At 67.0% G+C, this 18,637-nt stretch overlaps 6 protein-coding genes across 6 annotated transcripts; 3 read left to right on the forward strand and 3 right to left on the reverse strand.

The window, feature by feature from the left end:
• Positions 1 to 144: 144 nt before the first annotated feature.
• On the reverse strand, positions 145 to 843 carry MICPUCDRAFT_56643 (uncharacterized protein; the record flags this gene model as incomplete). Its single annotated transcript, XM_003057411.1, has 1 exon — positions 145 to 843. The coding sequence occupies one exon, from the start codon at positions 841 to 843 to the stop codon at positions 145 to 147; it is 699 nt and encodes a 232-aa protein (XP_003057457.1).
• An 864-nt stretch (positions 844 to 1,707) lies between these two features.
• MICPUCDRAFT_15574 (uncharacterized protein) lies at positions 1,708 to 2,109 on the forward strand (the record flags this gene model as incomplete). The annotated part of the gene is made up of 1 exon (XM_003056937.1): positions 1,708 to 2,109. A coding segment is annotated over one exon (402 nt), but the record flags the coding sequence as incomplete, so codon positions are not given.
• A 195-nt stretch (positions 2,110 to 2,304) lies between these two features.
• On the forward strand, positions 2,305 to 3,858 carry MICPUCDRAFT_56645 (uncharacterized protein; the record flags this gene model as incomplete). The annotated part of the gene is made up of 1 exon (XM_003056938.1): positions 2,305 to 3,858. The coding sequence occupies one exon, from the start codon at positions 2,305 to 2,307 to the stop codon at positions 3,856 to 3,858; it is 1,554 nt and encodes a 517-aa protein (XP_003056984.1).
• Positions 3,859 to 4,133: 275 nt separating this feature from the next.
• On the forward strand, positions 4,134 to 14,787 carry MICPUCDRAFT_56646 (uncharacterized protein; the record flags this gene model as incomplete). Its single annotated transcript, XM_003056939.1, has 2 exons — positions 4,134 to 4,236; positions 4,388 to 14,787. 2 exons carry the CDS (start codon positions 4,134 to 4,136, stop codon positions 14,413 to 14,415), a joined length of 10,131 nt encoding a protein of 3,376 aa, XP_003056985.1. The 3' UTR covers positions 14,416 to 14,787.
• Positions 14,788 to 14,960: 173 nt separating this feature from the next.
• On the reverse strand, positions 14,961 to 15,584 carry MICPUCDRAFT_56647 (uncharacterized protein; the record flags this gene model as incomplete). The annotated part of the gene is made up of 1 exon (XM_003057412.1): positions 14,961 to 15,584. The coding sequence occupies one exon, from the start codon at positions 15,582 to 15,584 to the stop codon at positions 14,961 to 14,963; it is 624 nt and encodes a 207-aa protein (XP_003057458.1).
• Positions 15,585 to 16,538: 954 nt separating this feature from the next.
• On the reverse strand, positions 16,539 to 18,569 carry MICPUCDRAFT_56648 (uncharacterized protein; the record flags this gene model as incomplete). Its single annotated transcript, XM_003057413.1, has 2 exons — positions 17,835 to 18,569; positions 16,539 to 17,642 (listed from the first exon to the last, which is right to left on the reverse strand). The coding sequence occupies exons 1-2, from the start codon at positions 18,543 to 18,545 to the stop codon at positions 16,539 to 16,541; spliced, it is 1,815 nt and encodes a 604-aa protein (XP_003057459.1). The 5' UTR covers positions 18,546 to 18,569.
• Between the last annotated feature and the right edge of the window lie 68 nt (positions 18,570 to 18,637).

An 18,637-nucleotide genomic window follows, 5' to 3' on the forward strand; every position in this document is an offset into this window, starting at 1 on the left:
CGTCGCTTCGATTTCGATGATTCGATGATACGATTCGCGTTTCCGTGTTAATACAGTACAACCCTCAATACGAGCCGTGAACCCACCCCACGCCACGCCCGCGCGCGTCGACGTCAACGTCGACGTCGTCGTCGTCTCGATGCATCAGCGCGCGTTCGCCGGCGGCACGACGACGACGCGCACCGATCGCCCGCGTCCGCCTCTCGACCTCGACCCCCGCCTGGAGGACGCCGCCGCCGCCGCCGCCGCCGCGGACGACGACGACGACGACGTGTACGTGCTTATCCCTCCGCGCCCACGCTCCGCGCTCGCGTCGTAGCCTGAGGCGCCCCTCTCGCCGTTCGCCTTGCGCTTCCACGACGCCGCGGCGGTTCGGCAGATGGCCGCGAGCGGCGCCGGCGCCGGCGCCGGCGGCTTCTTCTCCGCCGCCGGCGGCGCCGTCTTCAGCTTCGGGGGCGGGTCGCAATCCGCGAACGCGACGAGCCTGCGCGGCGCGGGGATGGACCCGCCCTTCCCCGCCGCCGCCGCCGTCGTCGTCGCCGTCGTCGAGCTCTTCGCGTTCGACGCCTTCATCTCCGCGACGGTCCTCGCCGGCGGGGGAACGTAAAGCGACGCCTTGCTCATGTTTTTCATGAGCGTCAGCGGCGTGCGCGATCGCAGGGGGTACCGCGACGACGCGCCGTCGTTCTCGTCGTCGTCGTCCTCGGGGTACCGCTTCCGCTCCGTCCGCGGTGTTTTCGCTAATCGCTGCTCGCAGTCGTCGTCGTCGCGGAACGGCTGCGGACGGGGAGGGGGGATGGATGGCGTCGGGCGTCGACGTTCGCGTCTCAGGAATGACATCATGTTCGCGCGAGCGACGGGACGAGCTCCGAAACGGCGTCGCGAAACGATGGACGGGCGACGACGTCGACGGACGCGAGGCGCGCTATCGAGCGATGAACCGACGCGATGCGCGCACCTCTGCCGCGCGTTTGAGCCCGAGCACGCGCTCGGGGGACATCATGAACAGCGAGTACGGCCTCGCCATCGTCTCGGGGTCGTCGCTCGCGAGGCGAATCCGACTAATCATCAATCGCGTTCCCCTCCGTCGTCCTGTCGGGATGCTGCGCTTTTTCGATCTCTCGAGCGGTCGCGCCGCGACCGTGGCGTCGCGCTGGTGGATCCGACGGACGCGAAACGACGCGCGCGGAGGAATGAAGGATCGACCGCGACTTCGAGGAGACGCGTGGTGGATTTTCGCGCGCCCGGGGTGCGCGTCTGAGTGCGCGTCGTCCCGTCGGCGCGGCCGTCACGAACGGACGTCGCAGTTCCCCCGCCGCGCCGATCATCATTCGTCCGTCGAAGTGGGCACACCCGCTCGGGCGAGCGGGTCAAAGTTCAAACGAAGCCGCCCCGAGGCGTCACTGCCTCGCGCCGCGACACGCGCGAGCACCTCGGACCGTCGAGAAGGCGTCGTCGTCATGGCGCGTCCACTCTCGCGCTCGCCCTCCCCGCGTCGTTCGTCGCCCCCCGATTCGACCGCGCGGCGTCGACCGCCGATCTCGCGCTCGCTCGTTTTTCCTCCGCGGGTCGGGTCCCCTCTTCGCGAGACGACGACCGCGAACGGCACTCGCGCGCGATCGGATCGCGACCGTCGACGACATCGGAGCTGACCTCCCGCCCTCGATCCCCCGCCGCGCGCGCCGCCCCCGCCCTAACCCGACCCAGGATCCCACGCTCGAAGCGATCAAAGAGAAGCGCCTCGCGGAGCTCGGCCAGTCCGGACAGGGCGCGGCGATGCCCGCGAGCGCGGAGGAGCAGCGCGCGCAGCAGGAGCGAGCGGAGGCGGCCGCGGAGCAGCGCGGCGCCGCGCTCGCGTCGCTCATGGACCCGAAAGCGCGCGAGCGCCTGTCCAGAATCGCGATCGTGAAGCCGGAGAAGGCGCAGGCGCTGGAGAACATGCTATTGCAGGCGGCGCAGCGGGGGCAGATCGGAGGCAAGGTGACCGAGGATGCGCTGATTAAGATGCTCGAGCAAGTCAACGGCGGCGCTCGAGACGGAGGCGACGCGCGCGGGGGGCCGAAGATCGAGATGAAGCGACGGAACATCATGGACGACGACGATTGGTAGGCGGGGGCGGGGGCGGTCGGAGAGACGAGGGGCGGCGACGCGCGCCCGCCCCGAGCGGAGGAACTACGTAGTCAGTCGCGACGGATGGCGTTGGAACAGAACCCGAACCGAATAATCCGATGAACGCCATCTGATCGATCGCCTCGAACGCGGGCAGTCTCGCTCGCGCGCTCGCGTCGCGCGCGGGGTCTCGCCATGCGCGTCCGTCGCGCGATCGCGCTTCTCCTCGCGCTTCTCCTCGCGACCGCCGGCGCCGTCGTCGCCGAGGAGGCGGCGCCGCCGCGATGCCGAGGCCCCGGCGTCGAGCTCGCCGTCGGCGTCGGATGCGACGTGAGCGGGTTCTTCGCGGAGGCGCTCGGCCTGCACGCCGCGCTCGCGTCCGCGAATCGCTGCGTGCGCACGCCGACGCTGAGCGCGTGCGCGGAGAAGATGAAGCGCGTGCTGACGCCGACGGAGCTCGCGATCGCGCGAACCGCGGGCGCGTTTCAGGACGGCCGCGACGCCGCGGACGTCGTCGTGCGCTGGCACCTCGGCGAGGATTGGGAGTGCCCGTGGAACGCGACGAGCGTCCGCGACGCGCGCGACGCGGGAACCGTCGCGGTGTTGCGGTCGATGACGGAGAAGACCATCTTGAGCGCGACGCAGCTCGCGTGCGCGGCGACGGCGAGCGAGGTCTGGGTCCCGAGCGAATGGCACGCGGCGGCGTATCGCGTCGCCGGCGTATCGCGCGAATCGATTCGCGTCGCCCCGGAAGTCGTGGACGACGACGTCTTCAAACCCAAGCCGCCGCGCGCGGAAGAACTATTAGGGAGGACGGCGAATGAGAAGAAGAAGAGGAAGAAGAAGAAGGGGACGAGCCCGACGACGACGACGTTTCTGGCCGTGTTCCAGTGGCAGCACAGGAAGGCGCCGGACGCGTTGCTCAAGGCGTATTGGAAGGCGTTCGACGCGTCCGACGCCGACGTCGTGTTAAAACTCCGCGCCAAGGTCCCGATATGGGCGAACAACGGATTCACGACCGCAGACGCCGGCGTGGAGCACCTCGCGAAGACGCTCGCGGGCAAACCCCGTCGCAAACTCGCGCGCGTGGAGGTCATCGAGCCGCCGCGCGGCGCGACGGAGCTGACGCAGGCGCGTTCCATCTCGCGCCGGTCCCGAACGCGGCTTTTTCTATACACTGGTCCCCATACGACCGCGTTCGCGCGGTGCACGCCGTTCCTCGAGGACTTTGCCCGGCGGTCGTCTCTCTCCGCGCGACCCCCGGTTGGTTTCAATCCCCGCCCTCGACGCCTTTCGATTCCATCTGACGCCTTTCAACTCCACCCCGACGTTCGCCGCGAACGGAACGACCCTCACCAGTCGGCGATGGCGACGCTCTTCGCCGACGCCGCCGCGTTCGTGTCCCCGTCCCGAGGCGAGGGCTGGTGCCTACCGTGCGCCGCCGCGATGGCGTCGGACGCGGTGTTAATCGCGAGCGACTTTGGCGGCGTCACGGCGTACGCGAACGCGTCGAACGCGCTCCCGACGCGATGCGTCGAGGACGCGAGCGGCGCGTGCGAGCCGGACGTCGACGGTCTCGCGTGGCGCATGCGGTGGGTGCGAGAGCGCAGAGCGGAGGCGGCGGCGTTGGGGAGGAAAGGCGGGGAGAGCGTGCGCGAGAGGTTTAGCAAGGCGTCGGTGGCGGAGGTGTGGGGGAGGGAGGCTGGGAAGGCGGTGGACGCGCTGAGGGTAGGGCGTTCGCGAGCGTAGCGTAGCGTTGTTAGTCTTTTGATCTCGCGTCTGTGATGAGGCGTAAGCGGTCGGTCGGTCACTTCGAGAAATGGAGCCGCGGCAAAGTCGAACGCGCGACGCGCTGGCCTCCAGTAGCACGCGCGCGGCTTCTGAGTCGTGTCGCGCGTGAATCGATCGCGATACTCGCCGCGCACGCGAATTCGCGCGCGGTCGATACGCGCGGCGGCGAGCGTCTCTCGTTCGCCCGCGTCGCGGCCGCGAGGAAGACGCGCGATCCGTTGCTTTGTACAAAAATGACGCGGCCTCTCGCGTTCGGCGCGAGGAAGACGGCGACGTCGTGGGGATACGCCCTCTTCTTCGCCGTTTTCGCGACGTTGCTCACCGCAGTAGCCGCGGGTGAGTCTCTCGGACGCGAATCCGCGACGCGCGGCTTCGCTCGCGCGCGATGGCGCGCGCGTTTCGATTCTCCCCAGCTGGCGCTTTCCACGACGACGACGCGCGGTTTTCTGATTTCCCTCCTCCCCGCGCCGTCCTCCCCGTTCGACAGACTCGACCGCGCCGTTCTTCTTCGGCGGGTTCCCCAACGCTAACACCGTGGACGGCGACAGCTTCAAACTCGGCCTCAAGGTGCGCCGCGCTCGTCGTCGCCCCGCCGCGCCCCCTCCTCCGGTCCGCGGAAAATGCGCCTCAACGGCTTTCGTCGCGCGATCGATCGCTCGTTTCGCTTTTCCCGACGACGCCCCCTCCTTCCCCTTCCCTCCCTCCCAGGTGAACGAGCAATCCAGCGTATACTACCTCGTCGTCGCGGGCGCGAACCCCCCGACGCCGTCGTCCACGGACGTCAAGAACCAGTTCAGCACCTACGGCGCGGCGTCCACGGCGGTGAAACAAAAAGGATGCGTCGGCTGCGCCTCGGGCGTCGTCTCCCCGCTCGCCGCGTCCACGGAGCTCAACGTCGACCTGGACGCCACGACCGGCACGGCGTTCGCGGACAACGAAGTCCTGTCCGTGTTCGTCGTCGCCGAGGACGCGGCGGGGAATTTGCAGGCGACGCCGACGAAGGTTGACGTCATCATGGGCGACGACACCGCGCCCACCTACGGCGCGGGGTACCCGTACGCGGATCAGATCACCGCGACGGGGTTCGACCTCTTGATCCAGCTCAACGAGGCCAGGACGAGCCACTACGCCATCTTGGACGCGAGCGATCCGAGCCCGACGGCGGCGGAGATCATCGCGGGGAGCAACGCGAACGCGGTGGCGTGTTCGAAGTCCGCGGGCGTGTACGTCCCCGCCGTGCCCTACTCTTCGCCGACGACGTACGACGTGCGACACGCCGTGACGTCGTACGCGGAGGCGTCGCTGGCGGCGTGCCTCGCGACGTACGGCGCGATGACCGCCGCGGAGAAGCTCGCCGCGGGGTTATCCGACTCGGACGCGAACTGCCGGAAGTGCCCTCACCTGCAAGGCAGCGGGTCCTACAAGGTGTACGTCTTGAGCGAGGACGACAACGCCGCCAACGGCGCGGGGAGCCCGCCGCGCGTGAACAACGTGCAGACGTTACCGCAGGGGATGTCGTTCACGCTCGACACCGTGGACACCACGCCGCCGTCGTTCGATCCGAGCGCGTCGTCGCCGGATAAGAAGAACCTCGCGACGACGTCCGTGGACCTGTCCGTCTCGTCCAACGAGATTGGAAACGCGTACTACCTCGTCGTCCCCGCCGGCAGCGCGGCACCGACCGCGGCGCAGGTCAAGTCGCAAGTCTCGAGCTACGGCGTCGTGACCGTCGTCAAGAAGGGGACGTGGGCGGTGCCCGCGACGCAGACGGAAGCGGACGTCACCGTGACCGGGTTGAACGACCTCACGTCGTACGTCGCGTACGTCATCTTGGAGGACACGGCCAAGACGAACACGGCGACGAACGTCTACGCGTCCGCGTCCAACGTGCCAAACGTCCAGGCGACGGCGACGGCGATCGCGTTCACGACGACGGACGGGACCCCGCCTACTTTCGCCGGCGCGTTTAAGAGCACGGTGCACGACATCGCCGGGACGTCGTTTAAGATCACCGCGCAGCTGGACGAACCCGGGGACGCGTTTTACATCGCGATCCCGCGGACGACGGATTCGCCGCCTTCGCCCGGGCCGACCGCCGCGGAGGTGATCGCGGCGTCGTACGCCGGCGTCGTCGCGTGCGGGACGTTCGCCGTCGCCGCCGCGGCGACGAACGCGACTGCGACGGTGACGACGACTTCGGACCCGCTCGGGGCGAACGCCGCGTCGTGCGCGAGCGGCGGCGTCGCGCTGCCGCCGTCCGCGGCGAAGTGCGCGGCGTGCCCGCTCGTCGACAGCGAGTCCCGGTACTGGGTGTACGTCACCGCGAGAGACGACGAGACTTCGCCGAACGTGATGACGACGACGCGCGTCCAGGGCGTGGACACCGTGGACGTCACCGCGCCGACGTTTCAAAACTCGCACCCGACCATCACCGGGAACGCGGCGACGACGCACAAGACGTACCCGAACATCGGCGGGGTCACGTTGAACGTGACGGTGGAACTCGACGAGCCCGGAAAGGTGTACTTTCTCGCGACGGCGGCGGCGGACGCGGCGCCGACGTCCGCGCAAGTGAAAGCGTGCGGCGTGTACGGATCCAGCTCGAAGACGTCGACGGTCGGGCACACGTACACGCCCTCGGGAGGCTCCGCGATCGCGCCGTTCGCGTGCGGCGACTTGGACGTCCAGCTCGCGAACACGGCGTACGTGCACCGACTCACGGAGATTCCCGAAGAGACGGCGGTGAAGGTGTACGTCGTCGCGGAGGACGACGAAAACACGCGCCTGAATCACTTCAGCCTTCTCACGCAACCGCCCGTCTCGAACCTTCAAGCGACGCCCGCGAACGTCGCCGTCACGACCGTGGACACCTCCCCCCCGGAGTGGGCGACGGTCGCGGCGGTGAAGTACCCGCGGGTTCCGTACGCGCTCGCGACGGACATCGAGGACGTCAAGGCGACGTTCGACGTCGCCGTGGACGAACCCGGGACGGTGTACTACGTCGTCGTCACGAAAGATTTGACGTTTCACGAGGGGTACACGGACGGCACCGCGCGCGCGCTTCCCACGACCGCGGAGGTGCGCGCGGGCACCGGCCCCGGAGCGCTCGCGGCGACCGCGTCTGGTTCCGTCGCCGTCGCGTCCGGGTCGGAGAACACGAAGATTTCCACTGTCGTCACCGGCCTCGCGGCGCAAACCGCGTACGACGTGTATCTCGTCGCCGAGGACGACGCGCCCGCGCCGGGGCCGAACGTTCAGACGTCGGTGACGAAGCTGCGGTTTAAGACGCGAGATAACACCGCGCCGGTGTTAAGCGTGGACGCGAGCACGCACGCCGGTCCGATGTCGTGGACCAAGTTGGGCGGAGACATCGACGGCGAGGCAGCCGGCGACGTGTCCGGGTCGGGTTTGTCCTTTTCGAGCGACGGCACGATCGTGGCCGTCGGCACTGGTTTTAACGACGACGGCGGCGCGGACGCCGGCCACGTGCGCGTGTACAAGTTCAGCTCCGGCGCTTGGACGCAGATGGGCGGTGACATCGACGGCGAGGCCGCCGGCGATAAATCTGGGTTTGCCGTGTCGTTATCGAGCGACGGCACGATCGTGGCCGTCGGCGCTTATGATAACGACGACGGCGGCGCAGACGCCGGCCACGTGCGCGTGTACCAGTTCGCCGGAGGCGCGTGGACGCAGATGGGCGGGGATATCGACGGCGAGGCTGCCGGCGACAGATCTGGACAGAAAGCCGTGTCGTTGTCGAGCGACGGCACGATCGTGGCCGTCGGCGCTGTTAAAAATGACGGGACTGGCGCAGACGCCGGCCACGTGCGCGTGTTCCAATTTAGCTCCGGCGCTTGGACGCAGATGGGCGCGGACATCGACGGCGAGGCCGCCGGCGATCAATCTGGGAATTCTGTGTCGTTGTCGAGCGACGGCAAGATAATGGCAATCGGCGCTCCCAAAAACGACGGCACCGGCGCAGACGCCGGCCACGTGCGCGTGTACCAGTTCAGCTCCGGCGCTTGGACGCAGATGGGCGCGGACATCGACGGAGAGGCGGCTGGCGACGAGTTTGGGGATGCCGTGTCGTTATCAAGCGACGGCACGATCGTGGCCATCGGCGCTCTTAAAAACGACGGGACTGGCGGAGACGCCGGCCACGTGCGCGTGTACCAGTTCAGCTCCGGCGCGTGGACGCAGATGGGCGCGGACATCGACGGCGAGGCGACCGACGATCAATCTGGGTCTTCTGTGTCGTTGTCGAGCGACGGCACGATCGTGGCCGTCGGCGCTTATGCTAACGACGACGGCGGCGCAAACGCTGGCCACGTGCGCTTGTACCAGTACAGCTCCGGCGCGTGGACGCAGATGGGCGCGGACATTGACGGCGACGCGGCCGGCGATCAGGCTGGGCAACTTGTGGCGTTGTCGGGTGACGGCAAGAGTGTTGCTGTCGCCGGTCCTTACACCGACAGCAACGGCGCAAACGCCGGCCGCGTGCGCGTTTTCTGCTTCGGCTGCGAGTACCCCAAGGCGATCATGCGCGGCACGAGCATGGGCGTCGAAGTCATGATGGACGAGCCAGGCCAGGCGTGGTACATCGTCGTCCCCGACGGCACCTCCCCGGGGCCGACGTCAGCGGAGGTCATCGCGAACACCTTCGCCGCCGCGGTGGGGACCACGTGCGGTCACAACTCCTCGACGCCGGATTTCCAGATCCCGTCCGCGAACGTTCCGTACGTGTGCAACGTCACCGGTCTGAGCGACGAGACCGAGTACGACGTGTACGTCGTCGTCGCGGACGACGTCTCGAACGACCCGCTGACTGGCGACGCGTTTCCGACGTACAACGCGCTCGCGGCTCCGGTGAAGATTGACGTCAAGACGTTGGACGTGACCCCGCCCCGCTTCGCGGCGGCGTACCCTAAAGTCGACAACGTCGACGGCACTTCGTTCGACCTCAAAGTCTTGCTCGACGAGATCGGGATCGTGTACTACACCGTGGATAACTTCAACCCCGCGGACGGCGTCATCGTCCCTCCGAGCCCGGCGCAAGTCAAAGCCGGGACGAATCAGATGGGCAAAAAAGCGTTCGCGCACGGCAACGTCAGCGCGCCGACGGCGTCGACGGAAGCGGTGAAAAAGATCGAAAAGTTTCCCGGATTGATCTCCGAACGCGACTACTACGTGTACACCGTCGCGGAGGATCTCGAGGACGTCCCGAACCTCCAAACGACATTGGGAACGCGGATTCGCATTCGCACCCCGGACGTCACGCCTCCGACGTTTAAGACGCGCGCGGTGCAAAACGTCAAGGGCGATCGATTCGACGTCGTGACGTCGTTGAACGAGATCGGGTTCGTGTATTACGTCGTCCTCCCCAAGGGCGCGACCGCGCCGACCGCGGCTAAGGTTCGTCTGATGCAAAACGCCGCGGGCGTGAGCACCACGGGCGCGTGCGGGGTGTTTTACATCCCGAGCAAAGACGCGAACGTCACGGAGACGGTGATCAGCCTGTCCTCCGCCGCCGCCGGGGCGTGCGCCGCGGAAACCCCCGGCCTCGCCGCGCCGTCGTTGAACCCCACCACCGGCGTCGTGACGAACCCGCCGTTCTGTAACTACTGCCCGCAGCTCTCGTCCGCGACGGCGTACGACGTGTACGTCGTCGCAGAGGACGACGGCGGGCACGGCATCCCGAACGTCGCCAACTTGAACACGCCGAATCTGCAAGAAAACGCGACGCTTCTGTCGCACGTCGGATTCACCGCCGCCGCGAACGGCTCCGTGATCACCGCGGACGTCACGCCGCCGACGTTCACGTCCAGCACGCCGGCCGTGGACAAGTTCGACGAGCACGGATTCAACGTCAAGTTCGAGCTGAACGAGCCCGGGGTGGTGCACTACACGGCCATGCAGAGCACCGGGGTGACGTGCGCGACTTCGCCGACGCATCGGCAGGTGAGAGCGGGGACGAACGGGTGCGACCACCCCGCGAACGCGACCGGGAACGTCACGATTCCGGTCGCGAGCACTCCGGTGACGGTCACCGTGCGCGGCATCGGGAACCTCACGAGAGAAGAAGACGCGTACGTGTTGACGTACTTCGCGGACGACGACGAGCCGACGGGGATGAGCGCGCTGACGGCGCCGAATCCGAGCGCCATCGCGACGACGACGAAATCCACCGCCGATCGCCTCCCGCCGCTTCACGCGTCTTCGTACCCGAAAGCGAACAACCCGGTCTCCACGACCGGGTTCGGCGCGATCACGACGAAGTTTGACGTCGTCGTGAACGCGGACGAGATTGGCACCGCGCACTACGTCGCGTTCCCGGCGTGGCACCGCGTCGGGTGCCACCCCGCGGACGCCGCGTGTCTCGGCGGCACGACGGCGAAGCAGCTCGGTCTGCCCGGGTATAAACCCCCGACCGCGGCGCAGATCAAGGCTGGGAAGGACTGGGCCGGCGCGACCGCGGCCGTGAAAGGCTCGTGGGCCATCTCGAGCGCGAACGCGGACGCGACGACGACGACGACGGCGGATTTAGACGACGTCACCGACTACAACGTTTACGTCGCCGTCGAAGACGACGCCGGCGCGGATGCGCGGGTGCTCAACTTCACCGCGGTCAACAACTTGAACCCGAACGTGACGGTCGCGAACGTCACGACCGCGGACGGGACCGCGCCGCTGTTCACCGGTAACCCGTGCGAATCGCGTCTGCACGAGGAGTGCTCGTCGCAGCTCCGAAGCGAGTCCGGGAGGCACTCCCAGTATCCGCGCTTGCACGGATGCTCCAACGGCGGGTTCGACTTGCGGGTGAGCGTCGACGAGGCTGGGAGCACGGTGCACTACGTCGTCGTCGGGTACGACACCGTCGTGGACATCACCGCCGCGGTGGACCCGACGAACGTCCAGGTGAAAGCCGGAGGGGCGACGTACACCCCCGCGGGCGCGGGCGCGACCCCGGTGACGATCGTCCACGCCGGCGCCGTCTCGGCGGCGGCGGCGAAGACGCCGTACTCGTCCACGGTGACGTTTACCCTTCCCGCGTCCAACAAATTTTACCAAGTCTTCACGACCACAGAGGGACCGAACGGGAACTTGGGCGACGGCGACGTGCGACGCACGGACAACGTGAACCCGACAAAGGTGGCCCCGTGCGTCGCGCAGTCCTCCGGGGGCGACCTCGTGACGTTCACCGTCGGGGAGACGACGCTCAAGGCGGACGTCTTTCTGACCGCGCCGGCGAACGTGTACTACGTTCTCCTTCGCGCCGGGTCGCCGACGCCGACGCCGACGCAGATTTTGAACGGCAAGGACTCGTACGGGAGCTCGCCGCCGTGTTACGACTACGTGCACCCGAGCGACGCGTCGAAGAACGTGCGGTGCTACTTCGCGGACACCTCCCTCGCGGCAACCGCCGGCGTCGTCGAGTGCGCCGACGCCGGGATGTTCGACGACGGCGTCTACGCCGGGTGCACGCTCGCGACGTTCACGAATCTCACCCGAGGCGACAGCTTCGACGTGCATCTCGTGACGACGCACGTCAACGGGACGATATTGAGCGACCAGACCGGTCCGGACTCCGCCGCGGGCGCGCCGGTGTACTACGACGAGTTTTCGCGCGTCGGCGAAAAGGCGACGGCGCGGACGAAGGACGCGCAGGCGCCGTTTTTCGCGCCGGGGTACCCGAAAGTGGTCGACGTCAAGGGCACGACCGCGACGCTCTCCGCGAAATTAGACGAGCCCGGGAAGATGTACTGGATCTTAGACGAGACCGGGAACGCGTCGCCGACGACCGCTGAAGTCAAGGCGGGCACCGCCGCCGCCGGCGCCGCCGTCCTCGCGTCGGGATCCGTCGTCGCCGCCACCGTGGACAACGCGGCGGCGCCGTACAGCGACTGGTACGACGTCGCGCTCACGGGTTTGAACCCTAAATCGAGCTACGACGTCTTCATCGTCGCCGAGGACGACGGCGTCTCGCCGTACGGCGGAAACGAGCAGGCGCTGCCGACGAAGGTGACGTTCAGCGCGACGTCCACGGATGCGCACTTGGGCGCGCTCGGCGTTCGAACCGTGGACGCCAACGCGGTGTCCACCGCGCTCGCGTTGCGGCCGGCGTTTTCGCAGACGACTTTCGCGTACCAAGTTTTCGTGGACGTGGACGTGGATAACGTCAAGTTCACGCCGTCGTCGAACGATACGGAGTCCGCGAACAGCATTTACGTCAACGGCACGCAACGGCTCAGCCAGAGCGAATTTTCCGTGAGCGTCCCGCATGGAAAGACGACGTACGAGTTCGTCGTCACGGCGGGCGACGGCGCGACGCGAAAGACGTACGTCGTCGCCGTCACGCGCGCGGTGAACGATGCCGTCACGAACGCGTCCATCGTCGTCCTCGACGTCGAGTTCAACGACGGAACCACCGTGAACTCGACGCTCATGGGCGGGAAGCCGTGGCCGAAGTGCGTCAAAGGGTGCAACTCGCGTTCGAGCGCGCGATGCAGCGCGGCCAACCCGGATTGCGTCATGGACGCCGCGCAGACGAAATACGTCGTCCGCGTCCCGAGCGAGATGACGACTTTGAAAGTCAAGGCGCAGGCGGCGCGACCGACGCAGAGCACGATGCGGGTGTACACGAAGGGCACCTCCGGAGTGGATTACCCCGGGGGGTTGCCGGGATACACCACCGGCGCGGCGTTGACGTCGGTGGGGTACGTCGTGAATCTGTACCAGCTCGCGCAAAACGGAGGGAACACGATCGACGTCGTCGTCACCGCGGGGGATCAGTCCACGAAGAAGACGTACACGATCGTCGTCGAGAGGTTCGGCGTCGGCGTGTACAACGGCTGGTCCCCCGTGCGAGCGTCCGCGCCCGCGGCGGCGGCGGACGACACGCTCACGACGAGAGTCGGGATCGATCCGACGGTGCGAGACCTGACCGTCCTCCCGTCCTACGACACGACGGCGCCGTCCTTCGTCTCCTCCTACCCGAGGGCGGGCGTCGCGAACAACACTTCCGTGGAGATCGCGGTGCAGCTCGACGTCCCCGGGGTGGCGTATTACCTCGTGCTCCCGGACTATTACCGCGCGCCGACGAGCCGAGAGGTGAAAGCCGGGAGCGCGCTCCGATCGGACGCGGTCGCCCACGGCGTCATCACGAGCTTACGCGGGCTGACGCAAGAGACGCTCGCGTACGCGTACGGATTAACTTCGGCGACGGACTACGACCTGTACGTCGTCGCGGAGGATATGGCCAAGGACCTCAGGCTGGAAGCGAAGCCGAACTTGCAGACGGTACCTTTCGGGCTGAACGTGTCCACCACGGGAACGCGCTCTTGGAAGCAGTGGGGCGGAGACATCGACGGCGAAGCCGCCGGCGACGTGTCCGGGTCGGGTTTGTCCTTTTCGAGCGACGGCACGGTCGTGGCCGTCGGCACTGGTTTTAACGACGACGGCGGCGCGGACGCCGGCCACGTGCGCGTGTACAAGTTCAGCTCCGGCGCTTGGACGCAGATGGGCGCGGACATCGACGGCGAGGCCGCCGCCGATAAATCTGGGTTTGCCGTGTCGTTATCGAGCGACGGCACGATCGTGGCCGTCGGCGCTGGTTTTAACGACGACTCCGCCATAGACGCCGGCCACGTGCGCGTGTACCAGTACGTCGCGGGCGCGTGGACGCAGATGGGCGCGGACATCGACGGCGAGGCTTTCGGCGATAAATCTGGACAGAATGCGCGTGCCGTGTCGTTGTCGAGCGACGGCACGATCGTGGCCGTCGGCGCTAATAGAAATGACGGGACTGGCGGAGACGCCGGCCACGTGCGCGTGTTCCAATTTAGCTCCGGCGCTTGGACGCAGATGGGCGGTGACATCGACGGCGAGGCCGCCGGCGATCAATCTGGGTTTGCCGTGTCGTTGTCGAGCGACGGCACGATCGTGGCCGTCGGCGCTCCCAAAAACGACGGCACCGGCGCAGACGCCGGCCACGTGCGCGTGTACCAGTTCAGCTCCGGCGCTTGGACGCAGATGGGCGCGGACATCGACGGAGAGGCGGCTGGCGACGAGTTTGGGATTTCCGTGTCGTTATCGAGCGACGGCACGATCATGGCCGTCGGCGCTTACAAAAACGACGGCACCGGCGCAAACGCCGGCCACGTGCGAGTGTACCAGTTCAGCTCCGGCGCGTGGACGCAGATGGGCGCGGACGTCGACGGCGAGGCGACCGACGATCAATCTGGGCATTCTGTGTCGTTGTCGAGCGACGGCACGATCGTGGCCGTCGGCGCTTATGCTAACGACGACGGCGGCGCTGACGCTGGCCACGTGCGCTTGTACCAGTACAGCTCTGGCGCGTGGACGCAGATGGGCGCGGACATTGACGGCGACGCGGCCGGCGATCAGGCTGGGCAACTTGTGGCGTTGTCGGGCGACGGCAGGATCGTGGCTGTCGCCGGTCCTTACACCGACAGCAACGGCTCAAACGCTGGCCGCGTGCGTGTATATAAGTACTGATTCGACGTGAACGAATTTCGTGAATAATTACCATAATAGATTAACTAAAGCCTAGCTGTGTACAACGTTGTAGTGCTTCAGGCGGCCGACCCGACGGCGCCGCCGCCGGGTGTTATTTCTCCCCATTTATTGCGAGACGCGCCTAATTTTGGCGAGTGGGTCGAGAGACAGGTTGATCGGCGGGCTCGATCGGGACAGACCGTGAAACGCGCCACTTTTCACCCTTGCCGTTGACTCGCGCCCTCGCCTCTCACGCTGTCCACGCCAACGCCAACGCCACCCACGTCCAACGCCAACGCTGTGGGTGGCGTTGGCGCAGTTTCACGTGTGTCGGTTGGGGGCGAACTTTATTCGGATGTTCGCGGATAGAGTAAGGGGTCGCCGCTGCGGAGGCGGTTAGTCGCGAGTTGAGACGAGGGGGGCGGGGAGGGGAGGATGGCGAACGAGGGTATATGATGGTAGAAGAGCGCGTTGGTGTTGTTCGATGGTCGTTCGTTTTACACGGTTTCGTCGTCGTCGTCGTCGTCGTCGTCGTCGTCGTTTTTTCAGTCGACGCGCTGGCGCTTTCCAGGCCGTAGCCCGTAGCACCCCGGGCACCCGGTGGGTTTGACGCTCCTCGTGCGGTCCTTCACCGTCGCCCGCCACTCGCACGAGCACGTCCCACACTTCCACTTCGCCTTGTAGTTCGACGCTTTCGTCACCGCCGTCGCCGGCTTGTCCTTGTCGACGTACTCGCGCGACAGCTTCTTGCCGAGCTCGCCGTTCTTCTCGCACCACGCGAGGAAGTTGTTCGTCTTGCTCGCCGGCGCATTATTCGCGCACTGTGGGCACCCTTTGGGTTTGACGCTGTTCGTGCGGTGGTTCACCTTCGCCCGCCACACGTGCTTGCACTTCAAACACTTCCACTTCGCCTTGTAGTCCGACCCTTTCGTCACCGCCGTCGGCGGCTTGTCCTTGTCAACGTACTCGCGCGACAGCTTCTTCCCGAGCTCGCCGTTCTTCTCGCACCACACGAGGAAGTTGTTCGTCTTGCTCAGCGGTATGCGATTCGCGCACTTCGGACACCCCGGTGGGTTCGGCGCTCCTCGTGCGGTTGCCCACCGACGCCCGCCACTCGTGCTTGCACTCGACGTTGCTGCACTTCCACTTCGCCTTCTTGTTCGACGCATACGTCAGCTCCGTCGGCAGCTCCTCGCGGAACTCGTTGGCGAGCCTCTCGCCGCGCTCCCCGTTCTCCGCGCACCACTCGAGGAACGGCTTACCCTTCCCGTACCGGTTCACTCCATGTTTATTCACCATGATCGCCGTGTGAGACGCGGCGTGGCGGCGCGCGAGAGGAAGTGAGAGGCGACGAAAAGCCACGACACCCTCGGCGAGGCACAGGCGAAAGCTACGAGCCTCGAAATAACCGGGCCATAACCTCACGTATCATCTGGCAGCATTCAGTTCGTCACAGTCTGACAGTGCAACGGGAGACCTCTCTGTCGAGACGCGCAGTCGGGGACGCGCGGTCGCCGCGCACGGACGGACGCGCGGACGATGTCCGCAGAGGCGGAATTCCAGATGCCGTTCTGGCGGCGGTTCCTCAAGTCGAAGGGCGGCGTCGCGAACATCACGATGGCGGCGTTGTGCGTCCCTCGCCCGCGCGCGCGCGCGCGCTTCCCTCGCGATCCAATCAATCGTCGAGCGATCCCCGCGCCCCGTCGGCTTTCGGCGTTCGCGCTCTTGACTTCCCCGCTCCCCCACCCCCAACCCCGACACCTTCCACGACAGCACCGTCGCGCTATCGGTGCGGCTTCTGCAGCTGAAGGACGAGCACGCGGCGGAGAAGGAGAGGCTGACGGACGAGGTCGCGACCCTGACCGCGAGCGTGGACGAGCTCTCGAGGAAAAGAGGATGGTTCGGTCTCGCGAGCGGCGGCCGCGGTGGTGGCGTCGCCGCGAAAGGGGACGCGGCGAAATCGTCGCGAGCGGCGCGCGGTGGATCGGACTCCTCGACGGGCGGCGCCGCGGAGGCGAAGAAAGCGCTCGCGAAGCTGCGGGACGGGAAGATCATGTTGTAGCCCTCAATATGAGATAGCATTCTACTGGCATTCTACGTCTACGCGTGTTTCCGTCCCCCCTTCACCCCGCGGGCGCGACGTACGGTTTATCCACCTGGTATATCGTCCCCGCGTCCGTGGCGAAGTACAGCTGTCCGTCCGTGTCGATCGCCGCGGAGGACCCGATCGCGCCGTCCGTCTCCAGCGTCCACGCCACCGCGCCCGTGGTCTCGAGCAACGCGTAAAACGTCGCGTCCGAGCTCCCGACGTAGATCAACCCGTTCGGCGACCACACCGGGGAGGCGACGACGCCGACCGCGCCGGTGTCCCTGCCGCACGGGAGGACGACGTTCCATCCGAACCGGTACGAGAGCTCCTCCGACGTGCCTTGCTCCAGGTTGGGCGGGCACACGCCTTCGCTCTCGAGAAGCGCCGCGGCTTCGTTTTTCCGTCGGAGCGAAGCGTCGAGGTACGGCGTCGTCGCCGCGTCGCCGTCGCCGTCGCCGTCGCCGTACCCAGACCCCGACGGAGGCGGCGGAGGCGGCGGCGGCGGCGAGGAAGACGAAGAAGAAGAAGAAGAAGGCGACCGCAACGTCTGGTTCCACGCGAGCAATCCGTCCTTCACGCGAATCGCGTACAACTTCCAATCCGTGCTCCCGACGAACACCGTCGCGTCGGCGTCCCCCGGGGACATCGCCGGGGAGGAGTACACCGCCGCGGACGTTCGAAACTTCCATATCAACCCGCCGGTGACGGACTCGAGCGCGTACACGTACGAGTCCACGCTGCCGACGAACAGCCGCCCGTGGCCGTCGAGCGACGGGGACGAGTACAGCCCGCCCTCCGCGTCGAACCGCCAAATCTGTTCGCCGTTGGTCTGATTCAGGCAGTACATCGATCCCTCCATCGTGCCGACGTAGATGCGTCCGAGGCCGTCCAGCGCGGGCGACGCGAGGATCCGCCCGCGCGTCTCGTACGCCCACTTCACGGTCCCGCTGAACCCGCCGCTGCCGGTCGCGGCGTTGACGGCGTACAGCGCGGTGTCCGCGCCGATGTAGACGATGCCCTCGGGCGCGAGCGCCGCCGAGGAGACGATGGGCCGCCGCGCGCGCAGTTGCCACTTGCCGCCCAAGTGCAGACGCGGGCGGACGTACGACCACTTCGACGTCCCGTAGTTCGCGCTCACCTGCGATGGATTCGAACGGATGGATTCGAACGGACGCGCGCGAACGTCAGCGGACTTGGGTGGACGACGACGAAGACGCGAAGGAACGCCGCGGAGCGCCGAAACCGAAAAACCAAAAAAAAACCAAAAAAAAACCAAAAAGCATCCATCCGAGCCGAGTCGAGACGAGCGCCGGTCGTCCGTCCGTCTCACCGCGTGCAGCGTCCCGTCCGCTCCCCCCAAGAACAGCGTCGTGTCGCTCCCGATCGGGTTCCCGATCGCCGCGGTCGACACCACCGGCCCGTTCGCCGGGTACCGCCACTTGATCACCCCGCTCCGTTGCACGCCGTACACGAATCCATCCGTGCATCCCACGTACACGGTGCCATCCTTGGCGAGCGTCGGGGACGAGTACACCCTCCCGCCCGTGTGAAACGTCCACGTCACGTTCGGCATCGACGGCCCCGCGTACTCGCTCCTGCCGGTGTGCGCGAGGCCGTTTCGGAACATCGAGAACGGCACGGAGGACGGCCCCGCGGTGACGGTAGGCGGGTCGCGCAGCGGGGACGCGTGCGAGCTCGCGACCAGCGCCTCCGCGGCGTCGCGCGCGATGCGGTTCGCGCACGTCGCGTCGAAGACGTCCACGTCTTTCTGCGACGCCACCTGATACGTCACGCACGGGTCGTAGCACACGCCCGTGTCCGGGTAGCACGACTCGTGCTCGAGGCACGCGGGGTTCTTCTCGCGCGCGCCGTCGAGCGTGCACTTGTCCTCGCACAGCTCGATGTACTGCTCCGAGCACACGAACGGATCTTCGTCCTGCGCGCGGACGACGCCGGAGACGACGAGGAGGGCGCAAGGCGCGAGGAGGAGGACGCGCGCGAGGAGGACGCGAACTGCGAGGAGGGCGCGAGGAGGGCGCATCGTGGCGCGCCGCGACGCCCGCGCCCCCGCGCCCCCGCCCGGGTCGTTGTGATGCTGACGCTGACTGGAGGCGCGCGAACGGAAACGCGGCC

Source organism: Micromonas pusilla (genome assembly GCF_000151265.4).
Source record: "Micromonas pusilla CCMP1545 genomic scaffold MICPUCscaffold_3, whole genome shotgun sequence".
Taxonomy (NCBI): domain Eukaryota; kingdom Viridiplantae; phylum Chlorophyta; class Mamiellophyceae; order Mamiellales; family Mamiellaceae; genus Micromonas; species Micromonas pusilla.